At 39.4% G+C, this 22,166-nt stretch overlaps 1 protein-coding gene across 1 annotated transcript in view; it reads right to left on the reverse strand.

Moving 5' to 3' along the window:
• The window catches only part of FCHO2 (FCH and mu domain containing endocytic adaptor 2), a gene marked incomplete at its 5' end in the record, with an annotated part of 73,375 nt that extends 59,116 nt beyond the window's left edge, over positions 1-14,259 (reverse strand). Inside the window, 5 exons of the mRNA XM_089686188.1 lie at positions 492-516; positions 5,357-5,429; positions 5,539-5,583; positions 11,960-12,056; positions 14,161-14,259. Of these exons, the coding sequence (XP_089542314.1) occupies positions 492-516; positions 5,357-5,429; positions 5,539-5,583; positions 11,960-12,056; positions 14,161-14,259 (339 nt within the window). The remainder of the gene's footprint in view (positions 1-491; positions 517-5,356; positions 5,430-5,538; positions 5,584-11,959; positions 12,057-14,160) is intronic.
• Positions 14,260-22,166: the final 7,907 nt, after the last annotated feature.

A 22,166-nucleotide genomic window follows, 5' to 3' on the forward strand; every position in this document is an offset into this window, starting at 1 on the left:
TACAGGTCTGTGAGAGCCAGAAATCTTGCTTGTTTGTAGGTGACCAAATACTTATTTTCCATCATTATTTGCAAATAAATTCTTTCCAAATCAGCCAATGTGATTGTCTGGATTTGTTTTCTCATTTTGTCTCTCATAGTTGAGGTCTACCTATGATGCCAATTACAGGCCTCTCTCATCTTTTTAAGTGGGAGAACGTGCACAATTGGTGGCTAAATACTTTTTTGCCCCACTGTATCAGCACTGTTGTACTTTGGAGTAGGAAAGCACAAACTGTAACACACCTCTCTGTGAATTATACATTTGCTGTTTTTCAAAGCAGAGATATGGCTGCAGCAAGGCCATATTGCTGATTTTTAAATGGATACCAAGTCTCTAATATCACTTTTAGGCATAGCTGAATGTCTGTCATTTGAAACTAGCTGCAACACTTGGTGAAGGCACAGCTATTGAAACAAAGGAGCTTTACCATATGAAAAAACAGTACTTACTATTGAATCAGAATCTGCATTCTCTCTGAAAAAAAAAAAAGAACAAAAAAGATATTTAGATTAGATTCAAACACATAATGCAATAACACACTACTCTTATTTATCTAATTTAGCTGGTAGGTTAAATCTTGTAGAACACAATATATATCAGGGTCTCCAAGCTTTCTAAACAAAGGGCCAGTTTACTGTCCTTCAGACTTTAGGAGGGCCAGAGTGACCAGTGGGAGTAGAGAATGTTCCAGTGTCAGGAGGAGTAAAAACAAGTGACATACTGCTGTAGTCAGTGGAAGGAGGAATAGTGTCCAGTCATTGGTATTAGTGGGAGGAATAGTGTCCCATCATTGGTGTCAGTGGGATGAATAGTGCCCCATCATTGGTGTCAGTGGGAGGAATCATGCCCCATCATTGGTGTCAGTGGGAGGAATAGTGTCCCATCATTGGTGTCAGTGGGAGGAATAGTGCCCCATCATTGGTGTCAGTGGGAGGAATAGTGCCCCATCATTGGTGTCAGTGGGAGGAATAGTGTCCCATCATTGGTGACAATGGGAGGAATAGTGCCCCATCACTGGTGTCAGTGGGAGGAATAGTGCCCCATCATTGTGACAGTGGGAGGAATAGTGCTCCATAATTGGTGTCTGTTAGCAGATACTGCAAGTCCTGTAGGTTGTGAGGTGGGGCATCTATGGTCACAGCCTTGGTTTCCCAGCACATCCAACAGATGTTCGATGAATTGAGATGTGGAGAATTTGGTGGTCAAGTCAAAACCTCAGGTTTGTTGTATTCCTCAAACCATTCTTGAACCACTTTGCAGTGTAGGGGGGGCACATTATCCTGAAGAAAGAGGCCGCTGCCATCAGGGAATACCATTGCAATGAAGGGGTGTACTTGATGAGCAACAATGTTTAAGTAGGTGGTACGTGTCAAGTAACATCCACATGAATGGCATTACCAAGGTTTCTCAGCAAAACATTGCCCAAAGCATCACACGGTCTCTGCCGGCTTGCATTCTTCCAATACATCATCCTAGTGTCATCTCTTCCCAGGTAATCAAAATACAGTCAGGTCCATAAATATTGGGACATCGACACAATTCTAACATTTTTGGCTCTATACACCACCACAATGGATTTGAAATGAAACAAACAAAATGTGTTTTAACTGTAGACTGTCAGCTTTAATTTGAGGGTATTTACATCCAAATAAGGTGAACGGTGTAGGAATTACAACAGTTTGCATATCTGCCTCCCACTTGTTAAGGGACCAAAATTAATGGGACATTTGGCTTCTCAGCTGTTCCATGGCCAGATGTGTGTTATTCCCTCATTATCCCAATTACGAGCAGATAAAAGGTCCAGAGTTCATTTCACATGTGCTATTTGCATTTGGAATTTGTTGCTGTCAACTCTCAAGATGAGATCCAAAGAGCTGTCACTATCAGTGAAGCAAGCCATCATTAGGCTGAAAAAACAAAACAAACCCATCAGAGAGATAGCAAAAACATTAGGCGTGGCCAAAACAACTGTTTGGAACATTCTTAAAAACAAGGAACGCACCGGTGAGCTCAGCAACACCAAAAGACCTGGAAGATCACGGAAAACAACTGTGGTGGATGAGCGAAGAATTCTTTCCCTGGTGAAGAAAACACCCTTCACAACAGTTGGCCAGATCAAGAACACTCTCCAGGAGGTAGGTGTATGTGTGTCAAAGTCAACAATCAAGAGAAGACTTCACCAGAGTGAATACAGAGGGTTCACCACAAGATGGAAACCATTGGTGAGCCTCAAAAACAGGAAGGCCAGATTAGAGTTTGCCAAACGACATGTAAAAAAGCCTTCACAGTTCTGGAACAACATCCTATGAACAGATGAGACCAAGATCAACTTGTACCAGAGTGATGGGAAGAGAAGAGTATGGAGAAGGAAAGGAACTGCTCATGATCCTAAGCATACCACCTCATCAGTGAAGCATGGTGGTGGTAGTGTCATGGCGTGGGCATGTATGGAACTGGTTCTCTTGTATTTATTGATGATGTGACTGCTGACAAAAGCAGCAGGATGAATTCTGAAGTGTTTCGGGCAATATTATCTGCTCATATTCAGCCAAATGCTTCACAACTCATTGGACGCTTCACAGTGCAGATGGACAATGACCCAAAGCATACCGCAAAAGCAACCAAAGAGTTTTTTAAGGGAAAGAAGTGGAATGTTATGCAATGGCCAAGTCAATCACCTGACCTGAATCCGATTGAGCATGCATTTCACTTGCTGAAGACAAAACTGAAGGGACAATGCCCCAAAAACAAGCAGGAACTGAAGACAGTTGCAGTAGAGGCCTGGCAGAGCATCATCAGGGATGAAACCCAGCGTCTGGTGATGTCTATGTGTTCCAGACTTCAGGCTGTAATTGACTGCAAAGGATTTGCAACCAAGTATTAAAAAGTGAAAGTTTGATTTATGATTATTATTCTGTCCCATTACTTTTGGTCCCTTAACAAGTGGGAGGCACATATGCAAACTGTTGTAATTCCTACACCGCTCACCTGATTTGGATGTAAATACCCTCAAATTAAAGCTGACAGTCTGCAGTTAAAGCACATCTTGTTTGTTTCATTTCAAATCCATTGTGGTGGTGTATAGAGCCAAAAATGTTAGAATTGTGTCGATGTCCCAATATTTATGGACCTGACTGTACATCCACCGGTTATCCATATGATGTAAAAAAAAAACAAAAAAACTTGATTTCATCAGACCAGGCCCACCTTCTTCTATTGCTCAGTGGTCCAGTTCTGCAGCTCATGAGCCCATTGTAGGTGCTTTTAGTTGTGGCTGGATAGGCAGCCCCACACATAACCTGTGATGCCCATTTTTCTGCTTTCAACACATCAACTTTATGGATAACATGTTCACTTGCTGCCTAATATATCCCACTGACTTTCAAATGCTATTGTAATGTGATGATCAATGTTATTCACTTATCCACTCTCCTTCATAAAGGATGGGGGGGGGGGGGTTTAATCATCCCCCCTTCATGTGCCACTTTTTTGAGGTTTCTCAATGAAGTGTTACCAAAATGTATTTATTTCAGGTACTTATATAGCGCCATAAATTTTTGCAGCGCTTTATATACATATATTGTATAGTCCCTAACTCACATTCATCCATAAACATACTAGGGCCAATTTAGACAGGATCCAATTAACCTACCAGCATGTCTTTGGAGTGTGGAAGGAAACCGGAGTACCCGGAGGAAATCCACGCAGTCACAGGGAGAACATGTAAACTCCAGGCAGGTGGTGGCGTGGCCGGGATTCGAACCAATGACCCTAGTACTGCCAGGCGAACGTGCTAACCATACAAATTGATTCACCTAAAGCTTACCACACACACATTACAATATGATTGTACAATCTCCTTTACATCACCAACAATTATGCAGTTCAAGGGTGTGGCTGAGTGAATCCAAATTAAATGGATAGATTAGGACTTCATATTACATAGTCATTCATGGTGAGGAAATTTCATTAGATTTGCAGCTTGTGGCTGGAATGCATGAATCATGCAGCCTAAAGGCCACGTTCACCCTTTTTTTTTTTTTAAATAAAGGACACCGCCTGCTCTTCTGTATGGGCGGTCGGATATAAATGGACCGCCTGTCCATTAACACTGTCATCTGATTGGAAACAGTCAGATGGAGGGGGACATATCCCAAACCGTTTGTTTTTAGTGGATCAAATTGAATGTAGTTGGGTGTAAAGGAACACATGTCCGTTTACACCTGCAGCTCCATAGAGGAGAATGGCAGGCCTGATGGGGTCCATCTGAAAAACGTACTGGCGGACCTGATTGGTGCACTAGGGTGAAAGAGGCCGAATTCGAATGCAGTTTGGAGGGACATTTCCCCAACCAAAGTGCCACCTTACATGTGGAACTCTTCATGCTTCACAGCACTATAGTTTATTTGTGGGTCTGTTGACCCCAAGTCAGTTGTTGTATGAGTATGTGTTGAATGAGTACTGGAATAGAGTGGGGAATTATGGCTACAAGAATTAATTACTAGAATATTGACATAAAAATTCAAACTCCATTTTTAATCTAAATCATTTTGAGTGGAGTAACATAATAAAAAGCTGCCTCTGATGGTGATGATGATATGGAAGAGAGTTTATAGTACAAAAAAATCTAAATATCTTTAATACCAGCTAAATGTTTTTACAATCCAAACAAGCATTTTGCTTATCTTTTCTTCTGTGGCTCCAGTTACTAATAATCAGTAGACTGAAACCCACCACTAGACCTGGACATTTAAAGCTGTCTGCCTCTGATGAACAAGAATGCAGACACATTGGGGTTGATTTACTAAAACTGGAGAGTGCAAAATCTGGTGCAGCTCTGCATGGTAGCCAATCAGCTTCTAACTTCAGCTTGTTCATTTAAACTTTGGAAGAAAAAAAAAAAATGGAAGCTGACTGGTTTCTATGCACACGATTTTGCACTCTACAGTTTTTGTATATCAACCCCAGTACCTGTATTTATCCCCCACCAAAAGCAACATGTTCATTCGTATCAGTTAATTACTGGTGAAGGGCTAGGGGCCCTTATCCCACTGCTGGGCATTAATCCAATTGAGGTTTTGCACTTTGTTTCTGGAAAACATTGAATGTATATCATCACTGAGATAAGCTTTATTGCTACAAAGTTTCTGGGAGACATGGAAGATCTTTCATAGATCAGTACTCAAGATATGAAAGTTAAACTGTGTCAGAAGTATAGTAAAAACCTACTTTCCATGTAAACATTTCGTAGCCTATGCAACTATGACAAAGGTCTTAATTTCTTGCTGAAATGACCTCACAACACAATACTTACACAGATTCTGCATCCTTCTCCTTCTTTATTATCGTTGGAAGTCCAAATGGCTTTCTTTTCTTCGGCCTCAATCCTGTGAAAAAAACGGGATAAAATTTCAGTTGTGGTGGATCTGGCATGAAAGCCTATGTGTGTTACAGAACCACATGCTTCAATGCACAATCAAACTCAGAATAACTCACCTTCTACTGCAATGGCTGTGTTGCATGTTTCAAACTCGATGGGACCTTAAGGAAATGAAAAAAACATTTTTTAACATGGAAACTCTTGAAAAGCAGAAAAGCATACAGGCACTGTTTAATGAAACCAAATATTCGGTGGATCATGATGTAATCACCCTTGCTGTGTTGAAAGGTTGCCCAACATAAACAAGGTGACAACACTATTGGAGGTACCTTTGCCCTGTTTCCTGGTTTTCTTTCTGAATGTACTACAATTATTCCAACAACCACACTAAGCTCAGTAAAAACCTGATTAATGAACACTCTAGCAATTCTTCTATATTTTGTATGTGATCACTGCCAGCAGCTATAGCCCCTGGCAGTAATCATTGTGATCTATCTGCACGGAAGGCTCCCAGCCAGCAGAACACAACAGAGCTGTGTGAGGCTTTACCCATCCAAACTGACTGTCTTGATAGAGGAATCAAGTAATTTTCTTTCCTTTCACCCATCCCATGGCAAGACCAATCTTCGGTTAAAAGAAGGCTTTGGCTACACAAAACTGTTGTGCTTCAATATAAAAAACTGCATCCACAATAAAATCATGCAGTTTTTTTTTTTTTTGCAAAGCCCCTGTTTGCAAAGCCCCTGTTCTCCCAAGAGCTCATTCAATAGCATCACGTCCTTTTCATGTGGGATGACTGTACATAACGAAATGATATTCAGTATAACCAAAAGCCACCCACTTTCCTGTCCAAGGACCCAAATATTTCTTACTGGATTTATGTACTTCAATATATGTATGTTGGTAATGCACTGTTTTGGAGGCGTGGAAGGAAGCTTACCCAGCAGGACTGAGGAAACATCTTAATGAGCAAGAGTAAGTAATGGTATATCCTTTGAAATCTCGCTGTTGCTCATTTTGGTCTAGGGGAAGAAGAAAAAAAAATGTACTTACCTGATCCTCTGGTCCTTCCTGCAGCTAGACAGGTCCCCACAGCTTCTTCTCCCCCACACTACAGCAGTCTAGTGCCCTAATGTCAACAAACCAAAGAAGGGGCCATAGCCTTGCACTGGACACAATGATGCTAAGGTACAGTTTACTTCTGAAGAGTGTGGGAGCCCCATCTGCCAGGTGCATGGAGGATCAAGTAAACATGACAAAACAAGCTATTAACCCTTGAAGCATGGGCTCAGCCCTACTGCAAGAGAGATTTCTTTAGTTGTCCGAAGTTGGGCTTTAAAGTAAAGCTGGTGCTAGAGCATAGATTTTTTTTTAGTCAGATACAAGCATTAATTATGAATAATCATACTATGCTCTGACTTCAACAATTGATATGACAAATTGTCCATAGGCTTAAACTGTACTTTTGAATTGGATTTTTTTTTTTTTGAGCTAAAGCATCCATAGAGTTAAATGAGCTCACTAACTATAACCATATTCACCAATATCCATTTCATGCAAAATTATAATAGAAAAGAATTACATGCACTGACACATGTTGCCTAACATTGGCGGTAAATACATAATAAATGTGGATCTATGTAGAACACATATAACCAAGGCTATACCAATGGAAGCTCTTTATGACGCATTACACATGTTGTGTCTGCCCCCTACTGCACATTAGGTGCAAGCCACTGAATGTACAAGAAAAAAAACTGGCTGAAGTGCCAGTCAACCCAAAAGTTAATGAAAACAGTGACAAAATGAAGGCATCAAACATTTATAAGATTTTAAAAAAACACAGCACCTAAATGTATCCTGAATAACCAACTTCTTAACCAGTAAATCTCGGGAAAGAACACTGTAGGCAACATTTTCCTAGCCACACATGTAATGTTTCTCGGGAAGTACAAATATTCTTTATTGAATTATATTATATATTTTATACAAAATATGTAATATATTTTATAATAAACCAAAATCTTTAAATTTTAGAGTGAGATTTCTAATCGGGAGTGATTTAAATACAACACTTACACAAGTGCAACTATGCATTTAGGGCAACCTATTCATATCAATGGGCTGCCCTACACACAACAATCGCACAAAAGTACAGACACCTTTTTTTCTTAAATTGCATCACACTACAGCGCCTAGCAAGTTACCATTTGTTGCAGTAAAATTTAGTGTGTGTGCAATTGGAGTATGATTGAGAGAGAAAGGCACCTAAGAGCATCTGCCAGGAAACAGCTAATATTCATGTGCTGTGAGAACACATGCAATATCACCAATGTTCCCACATTGCATAACTGGGAATTGAAGCCTAAGTGATCATTTACAACAATAACATTTTGTAAAAACAATTGTTTGCAAAGAATGATTTTCTAAGAAGTTGGAAAATTATTCTGACCAGTATTTATGATTTAGTTTTTTTTTTGTCAGTGATTCCATTTGCAGCATAATTATTGAATAATAATTCAATTATACCTCCCCATAGTCAAAGTTTCAATAATTCTTCCAAAAACATTGTCTGCATACTACCAGCCTTAGTTACATGGCAAAAAGCTTAATACACATTTGAATCATAAGACTGACTATACAGACTTACAAATCCTTTGGCTGGTAAATGGTATGATCATTTCTGTGTTTTTACTGGTTTCTTTGGAGTATATATTTATCATAAGCAAATGAAATAAAATGATACCCCCTACCCAACTGCAGGCACCCTAGGTTTTCGTGTTTTACCACTAGCACTCCTATCCTTTCCCTGGTCCATTACAAACATTATCTAAAAGTGAAATTCTGTAAGTCAATAACTAATACTAAGCACTCCCCACATCCCATATGACATTGCTTAGACCTAACTGTTAAATACACTGAATTGTGGAAGGCCAGGAGTAGCATGTATGTGTGACCCATACCCAGAAGTACCAGGACTTTCAGAGTCAGACTGCAGTGCAGACTGGGGAGGCATACTTAATTGCAGATAGCAAGTAAGGGTTCATGCACACTGGTCTAAAAGTTGCTGCTTCCACCGGAGTTTGGCGCTTTTCCTGTAGATGCAGCTCAGTGTTATTCTATGTGTCCATGCACACTAGGAGGCATATATTACGCTCAGCTTTTAGAGGCAGAAAAACAAAAAACGTTCTGGTTTACGTTTTTGAAAAGAGTTTTCTGACAAAAAAAAAAAAAAATCTTCTAAATGCTCCTAAATGCTTGTACAAAAATGTTCTACGTGAGCTTTTTTCAACCAAAAGAACTGGCGATTTTTTTAAAGCCAGTGTGCAATGACCCTTACAATAAGAGAATGGAGTTATTTTATCTTTGAGTTATCAATAATAGGTTTGATTTAAAGATCAAGTCCATGTTACACCATGTTTCATGTTACACTCATAATTAGGGTCTAGCATGAAAAGTGATATGATACATCATTCCCATAACCTTGTCTTATGAACCCTTCTTCTTCTCCCCATTCTGCAATACAAGCCTGTGAATTGCACATGTGATGCACTCTGCAGGCTTCATTGCAAGAAAAACCTAAAATACAAAAATGCAGTTAACAGTAAACTAAATGTTTTGTAGGATAAACAGTGGGCAGAGAATTAGCAACTATTATTGAGTGCCTTGTATTTATTTCCCACTTTTCCCACTTGTTGAGTGCCTCGTATTTCACCACTGCATGTCTGTAAACAAAGACATTAAAACATTTATTGGAAAGTAACTTGAGTGCTGTGCTGATATGAAGGCTTTTCCCACTTGTCTGATGGTACTAGGATGATCACAGACAGAAGACCTTTAGCCAAGAAAAATGGTTAAGAGATCTGTAAAGCTAGCCATAACCTGATTAAAATTTCTCCCGTTCAGCATGGACAAGCCAAATCCCAATCAGTGCATGTCAGTCCCCATTTGACAGAAGTTGATCATTTAATTGACCTCTATCAAAGTTATATGTTTGAAAAATTTCTCACATTTTCAGCTGGAGCCGTTGATCGATGATTCCTGAAATGGGTAGGGTGCCGCTTTCAGAATAAAATGTCCCAGATGGGAGAATTCCTCCATCCAACTCATTTGTGTGTATGGAGGAACCTATTAGTTTTTTTTCGTTCAGCCTGCAGGTTTAAACAAAAACCTACAGTGTAGGGACAGCTTAAAACTGAATCGTTGCTCATGTCATCCCTTCACCCCGGCTCCAGCCTCATTTGGATGAAGACCTCATGGCAAACGGAGATCACATTTCTATGAAAAATCTGGCTCTCTGCTCACTGAAGACCAAAAAATGAGCAATTTGTTTGATCACTCAGTTCTTGGTGTAGAGCTGGCAGGGGACTGCTGCAGCTCAGATCCAAGCTGTAGCCATCTAGCAGAGTGTGATTGATTGTTATTTTATAAACCCACATATCTCTTTTATTGGAATCTCACATGAGAGAAAAGTGATGGCTGCCATTGTTGATCACTTTGTGAAAATGCTAGTTGATGGGCTGTCATACTGATCCGCTTATTTTAATCATTTTTGAAAAATTGACAAGAAGTATGCAAATCAGTACGGTGACTTCTCTGGCTACATACTTGTTCTGAATCACTGGAGTACTGAGACAGCCAGGTAACTAGCGTTTCAATAAGAAGCTTGGTAATGGTAGTGCAAATAATTTTTTCAGTACAGAATTTATTTAATGTGTTTTTTTTTTTATTAGTAGTCATAACCAAAGGATTTCTGTATAATTCATACTGGCGGTCTGAACATTTTTGTAGCAGTTATATGACTGGATACACATATAGGCAGGTAATAGCCTAATGTTTATGTGTGTTTTGCAATGCAATTATACTACGCAACGTGGAAAGCAAGCTTTTTGGCCAAAAAAACAGATACACTGTACCGTGCTGCTATACAATCTGAATTAATCATCTTTTTATAGAAAACAACAGAAAACTACTTCCAACTCTTTTAAAAATGTATGAGAGAATTAGAAAAACAAAAAGTTAATTTTGCAACAGGATTATCCCACAGAGGGATTTTGAGGTTCTTTTTGCATCTCTTGCATGAGCTTCCCATGCCACAGTGAGTGGCAAGGCTTTGCGTGCCTGGCATGGTGCCAGTTGACAGCCCAGCAGGATATCAGTGCACATCGTGACCTCCCTCCTGCGGCGTGTCACTTCGCAATCGTTTCCGCAGTAGAAAGTTTATTCAACCTCTCTCTGGAAATTCAGTGGACCGGCCATCATTCTGCTATTTAATCAGAGTGGGACATTTTATTTTTCTGACAGCACTAAAGCCACAGAGCAATTCCTAATGAACAGCTTGATACAAGTGGAATTTCAAATGTTTTAGCCTCAATTAATTCTGCTGTCAAAACAAATGGCTGCTCTTAGCTCTACAATGTTAAAGCTAGGTCAACAAAGGTCATGCCTGTGAGTACACAATCAAGCTATTTTTCAGCATTCTACCCAAACGGGTTGCACCGAGTGCGAAGGCTACTGGTTCAAAAATATAATAGAAAACAACAATTTAGCAGCTGTTAATTGTACAACCAGTGATGTACCTTGCACGCCACTGAAACAAAGACTACTACTTGCTTACTACTAATGGTGCTCATGCATGTGTAGGCTGCCTGCAAAACTTGGTTTAGGCTGTTTTTGCCAATAACCAGCCTGTAAACAGTCCTTCCAACTTGTTAAAGTAGAATTCAAACCAAATATGTAACATTTTGTACAGATCCCAATATTTGTCACATGTAACCACATATAAAGCCAGACCTGCTGCAAAACTGGCTACTAGCTGCTGGTAACAGCAAACTCTTCAATGGCATAATAGGCTTGATTAGGGCAATTGAGCTACTAAGACCATCACTGTCAAGCTCCGATCTCCTTTTTCTGTACTGCAGTTACAGCAATACAGATTGGTCAAAGCCTGTGACAGAGTAGAAACACATTTATGAGGTTAGTCTTGTGCACTCCCCTCCTGTTAACCAGCTACTGGTGTCCAGTGCAACGTGCAAAGCCTTACAGCTTACAGTACTGCCCAGTTCTCTTCCAATCTGAATCATGCACAGTGGCATCATGTACATTAAGCTGATCTAAAGTATACTAGATCCTCTTGGAGCCAAGAAAAGTGATTCCTGCAAGTTTTACAGAGGCCTTTCTAGGGATGAATCTTAATGACGCTTAAAAGACTATTTCGACATGAGCAATGTTTGCAAATCAGAGCTAAACGTTTTTTGACATTTCCGTGATCGCCATGATATGAGCAGCTTGACTGGGCATGGCAGAGGATGTGCAAAGCAGTGAGGGGCTGAGGGACGGAGGCACCAAGCAGTTCCAAATCAATGTGTTACAAAGCACATTACATCTGCCAGGCACTATGCCCATAAGGGAATAAAAACAACCAGCATGTACACAATTTCAATTGACTCAACGTGACCTGTCACACAGCAGTAAGTGGTAAGCATGACCTGTACAAACTGATAAACCAGAAGCCCACTGCTGAACCATATTACTCACCAGGCCTTTCTTTTCCAGTGCCTTTAGACTCCGCAAACTGTTCTAGTAAGCTTTCTACTGTGATGTTTGCCATGTTGTTTATAAACTCTTCATGAACCTGAAAAGAAACAACGCAAACAATTATTTTCTGTGAATTCCAATATTCTCTGCAGACATTTTATGAATGACATTTAAAGGAGACATCTTCATACATCACAAAAAAATGGAAACCGCAGTGGCACTAATACTAATTGTATTATTGTTTTAACTTGGAAGTGATCCTCGCTGTTCTATCTGGGGTTCTCAGTCCTTCCCATCCAACAGTGCCAAAGCATTATGGTCTTAACTGACATTTCTTATGCATTAAAGACCACTAGCAATTCCAGGATAGCAGCTGTGAAAACGGTTTGTAAAAACAACTCTATCTTTAGAAGTCTGATATGCAATCTGTGTTCAATATGCCCTAGAAGGACACACCAGTCTTTCCCATTTGGTTGGAAAAGTTATTTAATTATTTTTTCCCTGTGGACTGAGCTAAGCCAACAGAAACTTGTCATGAAAGAAATATGAAGACTGCTACACCCTCTTTTTGAAAATGACAGCTGTCTGTCTGTCAAGCTGATGCTGTAGCTTTAGTATTTTCTGAGTCAATGACCAATAGGAAAGGATAAAAATGCTAACTTTCTCTGACTTACACCCTGCATGCTTGTTTTACGTTTGTGACTCAGACGTATATTATATTACATACTACAGCAATGGCAGTCATATTATTTCGCTCAAGATGGGTGTCACTCCACAAAACACAATACATCAGTGTAGCATAAAGGAAAGCTGTAGCTAGAGAAATAGGGTGGCTAATACTGTTTATGCTAGAAAATGCTTGGTGCCTGGCTGTACGGCTGAACCTCTTTCTTCATTAATTTGACTCACAGACTCAAAACAATTCTGCAGATAAGGACTTTTTTTTTATCTAATCTGCCACCTATTCTGGGTCTGTGACCCAAAATGCCTGAGCAGCAATCGATTAATAAATGCCTAATCCTTGTTTTTCTTCCACCAAGTCTCTAAAACATTGCAACTTTCAAGATTGTCACTTTACAGTGTTGGGAACAAAATTCTCTTGAAGCAAACCCTTCAGGGAAGGAAAAAACCCAGCCATCCCCACCACCAATAAGGGTCAAGTTTAGGAAATCTCTCTCTCTCTAACCTCATAAATACACTAGGTGTATTCCCATGCCTAGGTGCATAGTTACCTCCAGCAACATCCTTCCAGAAGTCTGGGCCATAAAAATCCAGTGCCGGGCTGCAGATACTTGAACATTAACATCCCAGAGAAATAAATTGTATGCAGTTGTATAGTAGGACTAATGTCCCATTTAAGTCTAAAGGACATTAGTGTGCAGGCGTCGAGCCTTCTAACTGTTTTCCCGTCAGAGGAGAGAAGTAAAAACATGGTGGGGAATCGTCAGCTTAGTGAATTTAGGGGACTGGGAAGAGAGGCACAAGGTCTTTTAGAAAATGTATTTACATTTCAGAAATTAATAAATACTCACAGACATAAGTGATCTCTGTAATCCCCACAAAACTTTAAGATTCAGCAAAATCATTATAAGCATTATTACTTGAACAGCAATTTTATACATCAGTGACCTACGAATCCTATCTGGTAAACACTCTGTGCTAATGTCAGAAAATGAATGAGTTTTCTGTGTAGTCTCTTGTAGCTTCACCTAATGTATCCCATCCCAAGGTACTGGGATAAGCAGCTCATACAAATGCCCAAATACATATACACAGAAACACCTTTTAGACCAGGTCTGCGGTGTCAACATGTATCAGCACTTTAATGCCCAGCTGATATTTCAGTTTAAGTCAGCTTAATGCATTCCAGGTTCATCAAAACAAACATTCTCCAAAGTCTTCCAGTCCATCATCTTTAAATAGTAGGAATAGTAAGAAAAGCCTGCCATTCTGCCAGCATGTTGTACAGAAAAAACAATGTTTCTCTCCCAATGGCAACAGTAGTGTTTCTGCAGAGGTCTGACATGCTCCCTAGTCAGAGTTACAGCTCTGCAATCAGCAAAGTTTGCGGTTCTTGCTGATTGGAGAGCTCCAGCTGTGAATCAGGGGATGTGTCTACTACATAGTAAAGCTGGATATCCACAGGGAGATCTGAGTGTAATGGGGACAGTGAAAAAAAAAATTAAATAGTCAAAACATACCTGGCCAATCTGAATATGAACCTCACTGATAGAATGAGAAAAGCAACCAATGATATCTTTAATCCGAATGAGATGTGCCTTTTCGATGTCTTGGAATTTCTGAAAATAAGAAAACACAGTAGCAATAAAACATATTAAAAAAAAAAGAAAACAAATTCTTGTTTTTATTTTAGATAGAGCAGGCCTTCTAAAGCCCTAAGCATACTAAACGTGTGGTATCTTTGGCTATACCACTTGAATACGCTTTCATACTAAAAAAGTTACAAAGTAACCAAGAAATGTAGCTCAACAATCCACACAAATTATGAGAATAAAAAAAAAAGCATGCCAATTCTTTTTTTCTTGACTGAAGCAAACCAATGAAATACTTAAAATCTCGTAATGACCCACATCCTGGGCGTGGTGACTATTACTGTAGTAATGGATTGACATTTTTCACAGCCAGAGAAACAGGATACACAAGCTGCGCCAACATGTTTATCAGCTGAACAGCTTATCGCAGGCAAAAATGTAGCAATGCAAAATGCAGGATTTAGACTCATGCACACTAGCGGTTTTTTTTTTTAAGCTAAAAAAAAAGAAAATGCTGGAAAAAAACTGCTGGCAATAGAATTGTTTTAGTAGCGTTTTAAAAGCGTTAGCGTTTTTACAGCACATGTAGGGGGAAAAAAAAACCCTAGAAAGAAGGTTAGGAGCATTTTAGTAGCGTTTTTTTTTCTGCCGGAAAAATGCTTCCAAAAACTCTACAAAAATTTTTTTTTCTGCTCCTAAACACTGTAGCTTGAAAAATGCTACCACACCCAATGTGTGTGGTTTTCGTTTGGGAAAGTCCGTTTATTCCAAAATCAAATGGTGATAGCAAATACAATTTTTAAGTACTTTCTTCATATATCTTAAATGTATTGAGAATTTTCGTACTAATGTTTAGTTAAAAAAACTAGTGGTGCACCGAACTGAAAATTCTGGTGCCGAAACCAAAAATTCAATATTATTATTACTATTATTATACAGTATTTATATAGCGCCAAAGGTTTGCTCAGCGCTGTATATTATAGTGGGGGACAGTACATGAGACAATACAGTAACAAAACAATACACGAGGGGTTCGAGGGCCCTGCTCTTTCGAGCCTACAATCGAGGGAGGGGATAGTGGTACAGGAGGAAGTGGCTGTGGGGGATGGAGTGGTATGCACTTATGCATAATAAGTGTACAATATGGACTTGGCCTAAAACTGAAATGCGCAGTTTTTAAAAATGAATATATATATTTTTTGGAAAAAAAGTTTGATTAAAAAAAAACAAAACAAAAAAAACAATATATACCCCAATTGTTTGATAAAATATGAAAGAGAATGTTATGGCGAGTAAATAAATACCCAACAAATCACACTTTGAAATTGCGCACGCTCGAGGAATGGCGTGAAACTGTGGTACCTAATCTCCATGGGTGATGCTTTAATAATTTCTACAGGTTAGCAATGTAAAGTTACAGAAGAGGTCTAGTGCGAGAATTATTGCTCTTGCTCTGACGTTTGTGGCGATACCTCACATGTGTGGTTTGAACCGCGGGCGGCGGCGATGGGCTGACACCCAAAAAGGGGTGTTTTCGGCCAAAACGTTTCGGCCACCAAAATTTCGGTGCATCCCTACAAAAACTACTAGCTTATGGACAGATTTAAACAATGGCATCTGGTGGCCAACTGCAGATGTAGGAGAAAGGGCCTTTTTTAAACTAATATAGTTAAATTGTAAGGCTGCATGCACACTGGGCTTAGAAAAACACCAGTTCCCTTGGCAGAAAAAAAATACTTAGAGCGTTTTTATACATGTGTTTAGGAGCATTTAGCGTTTTTTTCTGCCAGAAAACTTCTCTCAAAAATGTAAACCAGAAGGGTTTTTACTACCTCTAAATTCTGAGGTAAACTATGCCTCTAAACATTGGCATGTGCATGGACAGATAGGATAACACCGAGCTGCTCAGTGTGCACAGAGCCTAAATGCGTATACATATTTTGTTACATTGTTTGAAAATGCTGTCAAGCTTGAAAAGATAATCATGATCCACTAAAACTAGAATACAGTATAACAGTCAATAAAAGTGTTAGCGTACTCAAATTTGTATAAGTGCAGTATGGTCTGGAAACACTAGATGGCACACAAGATGTGTCAAGTCATCTTATACAGCCCGACTACTGAGAACCTCATCCTTTTACTGAAACCAACAGACATTACAACTACCTATCTTTAAACATGAAGAAAAAGGACACCTTCAAAAGTGCAAAGTATGTAGGCAAAGAACACACCGCTGCCATGCACCAGTTACACAGGATCTCAAAGAATGCATATGCAAAAATGACTGCTTAAAGGCTCACCTTTCACCACTGCTTAAAGTTCACTTAAAGAAAGAAAAAAAAAAATGCACATTTTTTTTTTGCAGGTGAAAAAAAAATGTGCATTTATTATTATTTGGTTTCTTCCTGTAAAGTATTGAACCCAAGACCATCAGACTGTCAGTAGAGCTGTCTGCCCATACCTCCAATACAGGCAGGCAGATCAATGAACTACAAGAGCGCTCACCATCACCCTCATAGTTCATTGAGAACTACAAGCCATCAACTTGTGGGGCCCCGCAGTGCATTTGAACTGTGAGAGCGGGTGCAGGGAGAGGATCCCCTTCCCGCTGTCATAATGGGGATCAGAACAGGTGGTGGCACATGATTTAGTAACATGTTACAATATGTTAAATGTTACACATATGGGTGTAACATTTAACATATTACTGAAGGTGAACTTATCCTTTAACCCACTAGGACTTTTTTCACCACTATTCTTTTATACTGCCTCTTTAAATTAAATAAAATAATTTAGAGATTGGATGACAAGCTTAGTGTTGTGCAGGGTAAGGCATCCTTGACACTCCAGCTGTGGGGAAACTACAAATCCCATCTTACCTCTGCCTTCAACATTCATGCCTGTAGCTGTCAGTTTTGCAATGCCTCATGAAATTTGTAGAAAGTGACTCCCATGCACATGCGTGGGAATGACGCCATCGCGGCTCGGCCATTCAAGCTGCTGGAGCTCGTGAACCTGGAAGAAGGACCGAGTGAAGATGGAAGCTCTGTCAGCAGTGACAGCGAGCCACTGGAGGGCTTCGTTTCAAGGTAAGATTCACATAAAGTGCTAGTATGCGATCCATACTAGTATGGAGCGCACACTAGCACATTATGCCATTGTCTTGCAGATCGCAGTTTACTACTGCTTTAAGGTAAAAACCTTCTAAGTGCAGCTGCCTCCCCAGACTCCCCCCCCCCCCCATACCTACCTGAGCTTGATCTCCAGCACTGGGCCCCAGAACTTTAGCTCATAGGCTCAGAGACAACAGTGGAAGCCATTGGCTCCTGCTGCTGTCAATCTCAGTCAGTGAGGAAGGAGCAGGGTGCGGGCCGAGCCAGGCTTTGCCTAGTGAGCGAGCACACATGAGTGCCCCCATAGCAAGCGGTTTGCTATGAATGGCACTCAGCGGAGTGAGGAGCCAGGAGTTTCAGTGGGGGGATGCCTGAAGAGGAGGATTGGGGCTGCTTTGTACAAAACCTTTGCACAGAGCAGATAAATATAACATAGTTGTTATTTTTTAAAAAAATATGCGTTTACAATTACTTCAAGCTCTGAAAATGAAAGACAGAATCTGATTGGTTGACCTGCACAGCTGCTTCAGATTCTGTGTGCTATGGTGCTGGTAAATTTTCTTCCTAGTGTAGAGCTTGTAAACTGACACTGCTCCTCTGCAGTATTTTATACTTCTAGCAATGATCTAAACTCCGCCCCCCCCCCGGCTCTGACGCTGGTGAATGTGTCATACATGTTGCAAGACGAAGAGCAGTTATTTCCCCCATTACTACACTTGCTCTGAACTTCATTCAAGTTCATTCATGTGCCCCTGTGAATGTTTATTATGTAATCTGTACAGAGGAAACGGTCACCCCTACATTATTAGCAGAGAGACTGTGGCATGTTCTACAATAAATTCATGGAAACTAAACAGCTTCCTAACAAATTCTCATTGAACATTTTATGTCAGTTTCATCTTATTGCTAATTGATAATCAATGGCAGTATTTGTTCACAGTTGGGAATGGTTTGGTATTAGCTGAAAGTCCACACATAATATTGTAATCGGATTGCCCTGTAACCAACTAAGGGCTCGTTCACACTTGACTGTTTTTCCAACTCTTGTCAAACGCCCCTATAGCATTTGACAAGCGTTGGTCCGGCGTTTGCGGAGTGTTTTTTAATGCTCTGCAAACGCCGCATGCGCAGTTTAGCGGCGGTTGCTAGGCGTTTGCAAAGCATTAAAAACGCCCCACAAATGCCTATAATGAAGTTTGAATGGTGTTCCTGCTCCGCAAACGCCCCGCAACTGCGTCGCAACCGCCGGCCGGGCGTTTGTGGAGCGGTACCATAGACTTGAATAGGAGGCTTCAACTCCTCCTGACTCGACCAGAGGCGTCCGTTTTCCACGACGCTAACGCTCCCGTGTGAACAGCACCATGTGCTGCAATGTGCAGAATTTTCCTAGGCTTTGGGAAGCGGTAAAAACGCTTCCCAAACGCCTGTCTGCCGCTTGCAAACAAGGCTAGTGTGAACGTAGCCTAACCCTCCTTCAGTAGTATGTAATAATATATTATTCTGCTCAGCTTGTTGATGAGAAACTGAACATATGGAATGGAGTGTTAATATTTACAAATCAGATTAGAAACCTTAATGATAGATTTTGGAGACATTACAGGCATTAACTGGTTGAAATTTTTTTTTTTTTTTTTTTTAACAGCAGCAGTTCTTTTTAAATGACTGTCACTGTCAAAGTATTCTACAAAAAACAATGGCTGACATAGGGGCCAATTTCTGAACACTGGAGCAAAGGAAAGTAAAAGCATTGCCCACAGCAACTGTTCAGAATCCTTTTTCAACTCTCACACTATAAGATCAGGAGAACAAATCTACAGGAAACGGTTCGATATCTACTTCTCTGATTACCACAGGCCACCCATCAAGCTGTCATTGGCCCCAATCTGAGCTCAATGCTAACGTTTTGTCTTACTATTGTACGTTTGAAATAAGCACTATAATGTGCACACAACTGCCTATATGTTTCTGCGTCTGCAAATGTTCACAGCAAGTGTTGTAATAAGGGAAATCCTGCAACTTCATACGGAATAAAAAAGGAAAGCACTGAAAGGTCTGTACTGTACAGCGAACACTGATGGGAGCCAACTGCAGATAAATAAATAAATGCAAGCTTAGCAAACAGGAAAAGGTCTGCAGGAAACATGTGATGGGTGAGAGGAATTGTACAACATCAGCAGATATGACAACAGAATCTAGCAAAGCACTGCCCAGATCATACCGAGACTGGAGAGGCTGGGACTCACACAGTACATGTTTATGTGTGCTTATAGGGTAAACAGAGGTATGCATCAACACATGAACTTACATCATAAACTAATACCTATATGTTAGTAAAATGGAGGTAAAGAAAATGATTAATATCACAATCATTTGAGGTTTGAGAAAAGTACATAAAAGGGGAACAAAAAGCATTACAAGGAGGTCAGAACCGCATCTCAAAATGATAATTAGATTCTAACAAAGGAAATTAAAGTTCTAAGAAAATCTCAACTTTTCCTGAAAATCTCAAACCTGACTCAAAACTTCTTTGTTGATAACGGAGGCACCTTTTAAAGCCTAAATGTAGCCCAAACACTAAAAACAGAAAAATCTGCATAAGTTAAGGGACATAAGTTATAGTCAGTAGGATGTGTGCTGTTGTGGGCTTTTGAATCATGTCTCAAGAATATGACTTTTATCAAGACATAATGTTATATAGCAAACAGCTCAGCAGAACCGTATGTTAAGAGTTAATTTTGTCTTGATTGAACCTTCAAGAATTCTAGTTAAAGAACTGAAGAGAACAGGGAATTAAGACTTTTCCAAGACAATGGGACTGTTTAAACTGTCAACAAAGACTATTTGTATATGGAAGTGAGAAGAATGCATCTACAGAAAGTCAAACACATAGGATTCTGACTTGTAAACATTTCAACAATAATGAGACGGGAACTCAACTGTTTGAAAGCTTAACCAAAACCTGTAGAGTGTGATGAACCAACAAACCTCTGAAACTATTACCATCTACTATTGTTCACCAAGGGTGAAAGCATTAACAATTGTTTACCATGAGTCCAATACAAGGGCTAGGCAAACAGAGAATTTTTTTCCCCTACACAGAGGAAATGTTGATGCTGAAACCAAGAGGTGAAATTCAGGACATTTAAGTCTAAAAGTTCACTGTATATCATTACAAAAATGTACTACAAAAACAGATTATAAATAAGATGTCATAGACTTTAAAACACCATTAAATACTCAGCAATGGGAACTATATATATCACTAACTTGAGTATTGAGATGATGGGAAGTAAGATGTATTATAAACTAGCATTAGTTACATGTCTTATCAGGAAACAAACAGGATGGTACTTCAAGGAGGAATAACCGAATATACACCTATATTCCATGGTCCCTATTTAGAATATCATAGGTATGATCACTGCTATATCTGGAAAGTGCTGTATATTTTATTCCTGAAATTACCTGAAGATTCCACCCAAGGTATGAGTCATCTCAAATACTCACATTGTTCTGTGATACATGACCGCCACCTGGCGGGCAGGTGAGAAATAGCTTATGTACACACATTTCTCAACTAGCCAATCAGGAAGCCTGGTGGGAAGGTATCTTAGAACAATGGACTAGTGGATATAAAAAGCCCATGTGCTGTAACAAAAAAAAAAAACCTCATGAAAAAGAAGAACCCTCATAAGACCTCATGGAAAGACCTGACATCTGAAGAAGATCTCTGCTGAAATAACTACTCTTCCATCTTTTCAAACTTCCTAAAACTTTAAACCTCTAAACTTATAACTTCCTACATTCTCCCCTATTGAATCTCTCACTTGCCTATATATCAGTCTAAAGGCGTTCCACTGCCAGCTAAATCCACGGGAGAGTTGCCTAGTCTGACGTCCGGGTGTGGTGAGATGTTTATTTGATTTGTATTAATTACTTTCTCTGTTGTGTAGAATCATAAAATTACCTTAGTGTATTACAACAATATTGGATAGTTAGATATATGTAGTCAGATACTGTGTTACTGTTAAAAAAATTGTTTATTGCCATATTATAAATTTTTCCATATTTCATAATTTATTGAATATTAATAACCAGAGTATCATATATCAAGGGCTTACTTCTTGCAAGCCTATGGCCACGGCATGTAAGAATATAACCTTTGAGATATTCGAAATTATTAATTATTAATAAATTTAATAAATATCATATCATTTAAATTTGTGATTGATGTAATTAGTTAGAGACATTATTAGTGTGTCTTACATTGGTAGGATATATTTTTGATTGTGTGTACCAATATTCATTTATCACCAGTCTTTTGTGTTTTGTGTTAATATATATATAATTTTTGTACATAAATAAATTTTTATATTTATCTATTATAAGGCAAATTTTGTGTGTATGGTACGAAATCATATTGGCTAGAAGAATTCAAGGTATAATAATAAGTGGTGATCAAATTATCAAGGTGTCCAAATTATTGGTTTACTAAATATTTGCCGTATTTTAACGGCTGGAGGCACTGTAATATTTCATCTAAGGGAAAGGGACACGCCCTTTATAAATAATATATATCCTTACATAAACCACCACAACATAAATTTGGAGGCACTGCTGAGATCCATAGAAATCGTACCATAACACAAAACGCACTGGTGATTGTATATTTGTACACGTTATCAAACATATATTTTGTATCAAAATGGCATCCAGTAATCACGGATCCACCTCTTCCAAGCATAACGAGGAAAATATGGCGGCTCAAGGCATTGAGCAGGAAGTTATGAAGCCAGCTCGGAAAGCTGCCGGTGCTTGGCA

This window comes from Staurois parvus, unplaced genomic scaffold (genome assembly GCF_062004578.1).
Source record: "Staurois parvus isolate SC_StPar_1 unplaced genomic scaffold, SC_StPar_1.0 ptg000392l, whole genome shotgun sequence".
Taxonomy (NCBI): Eukaryota; Metazoa; Chordata; class Amphibia; order Anura; family Ranidae; genus Staurois; species Staurois parvus.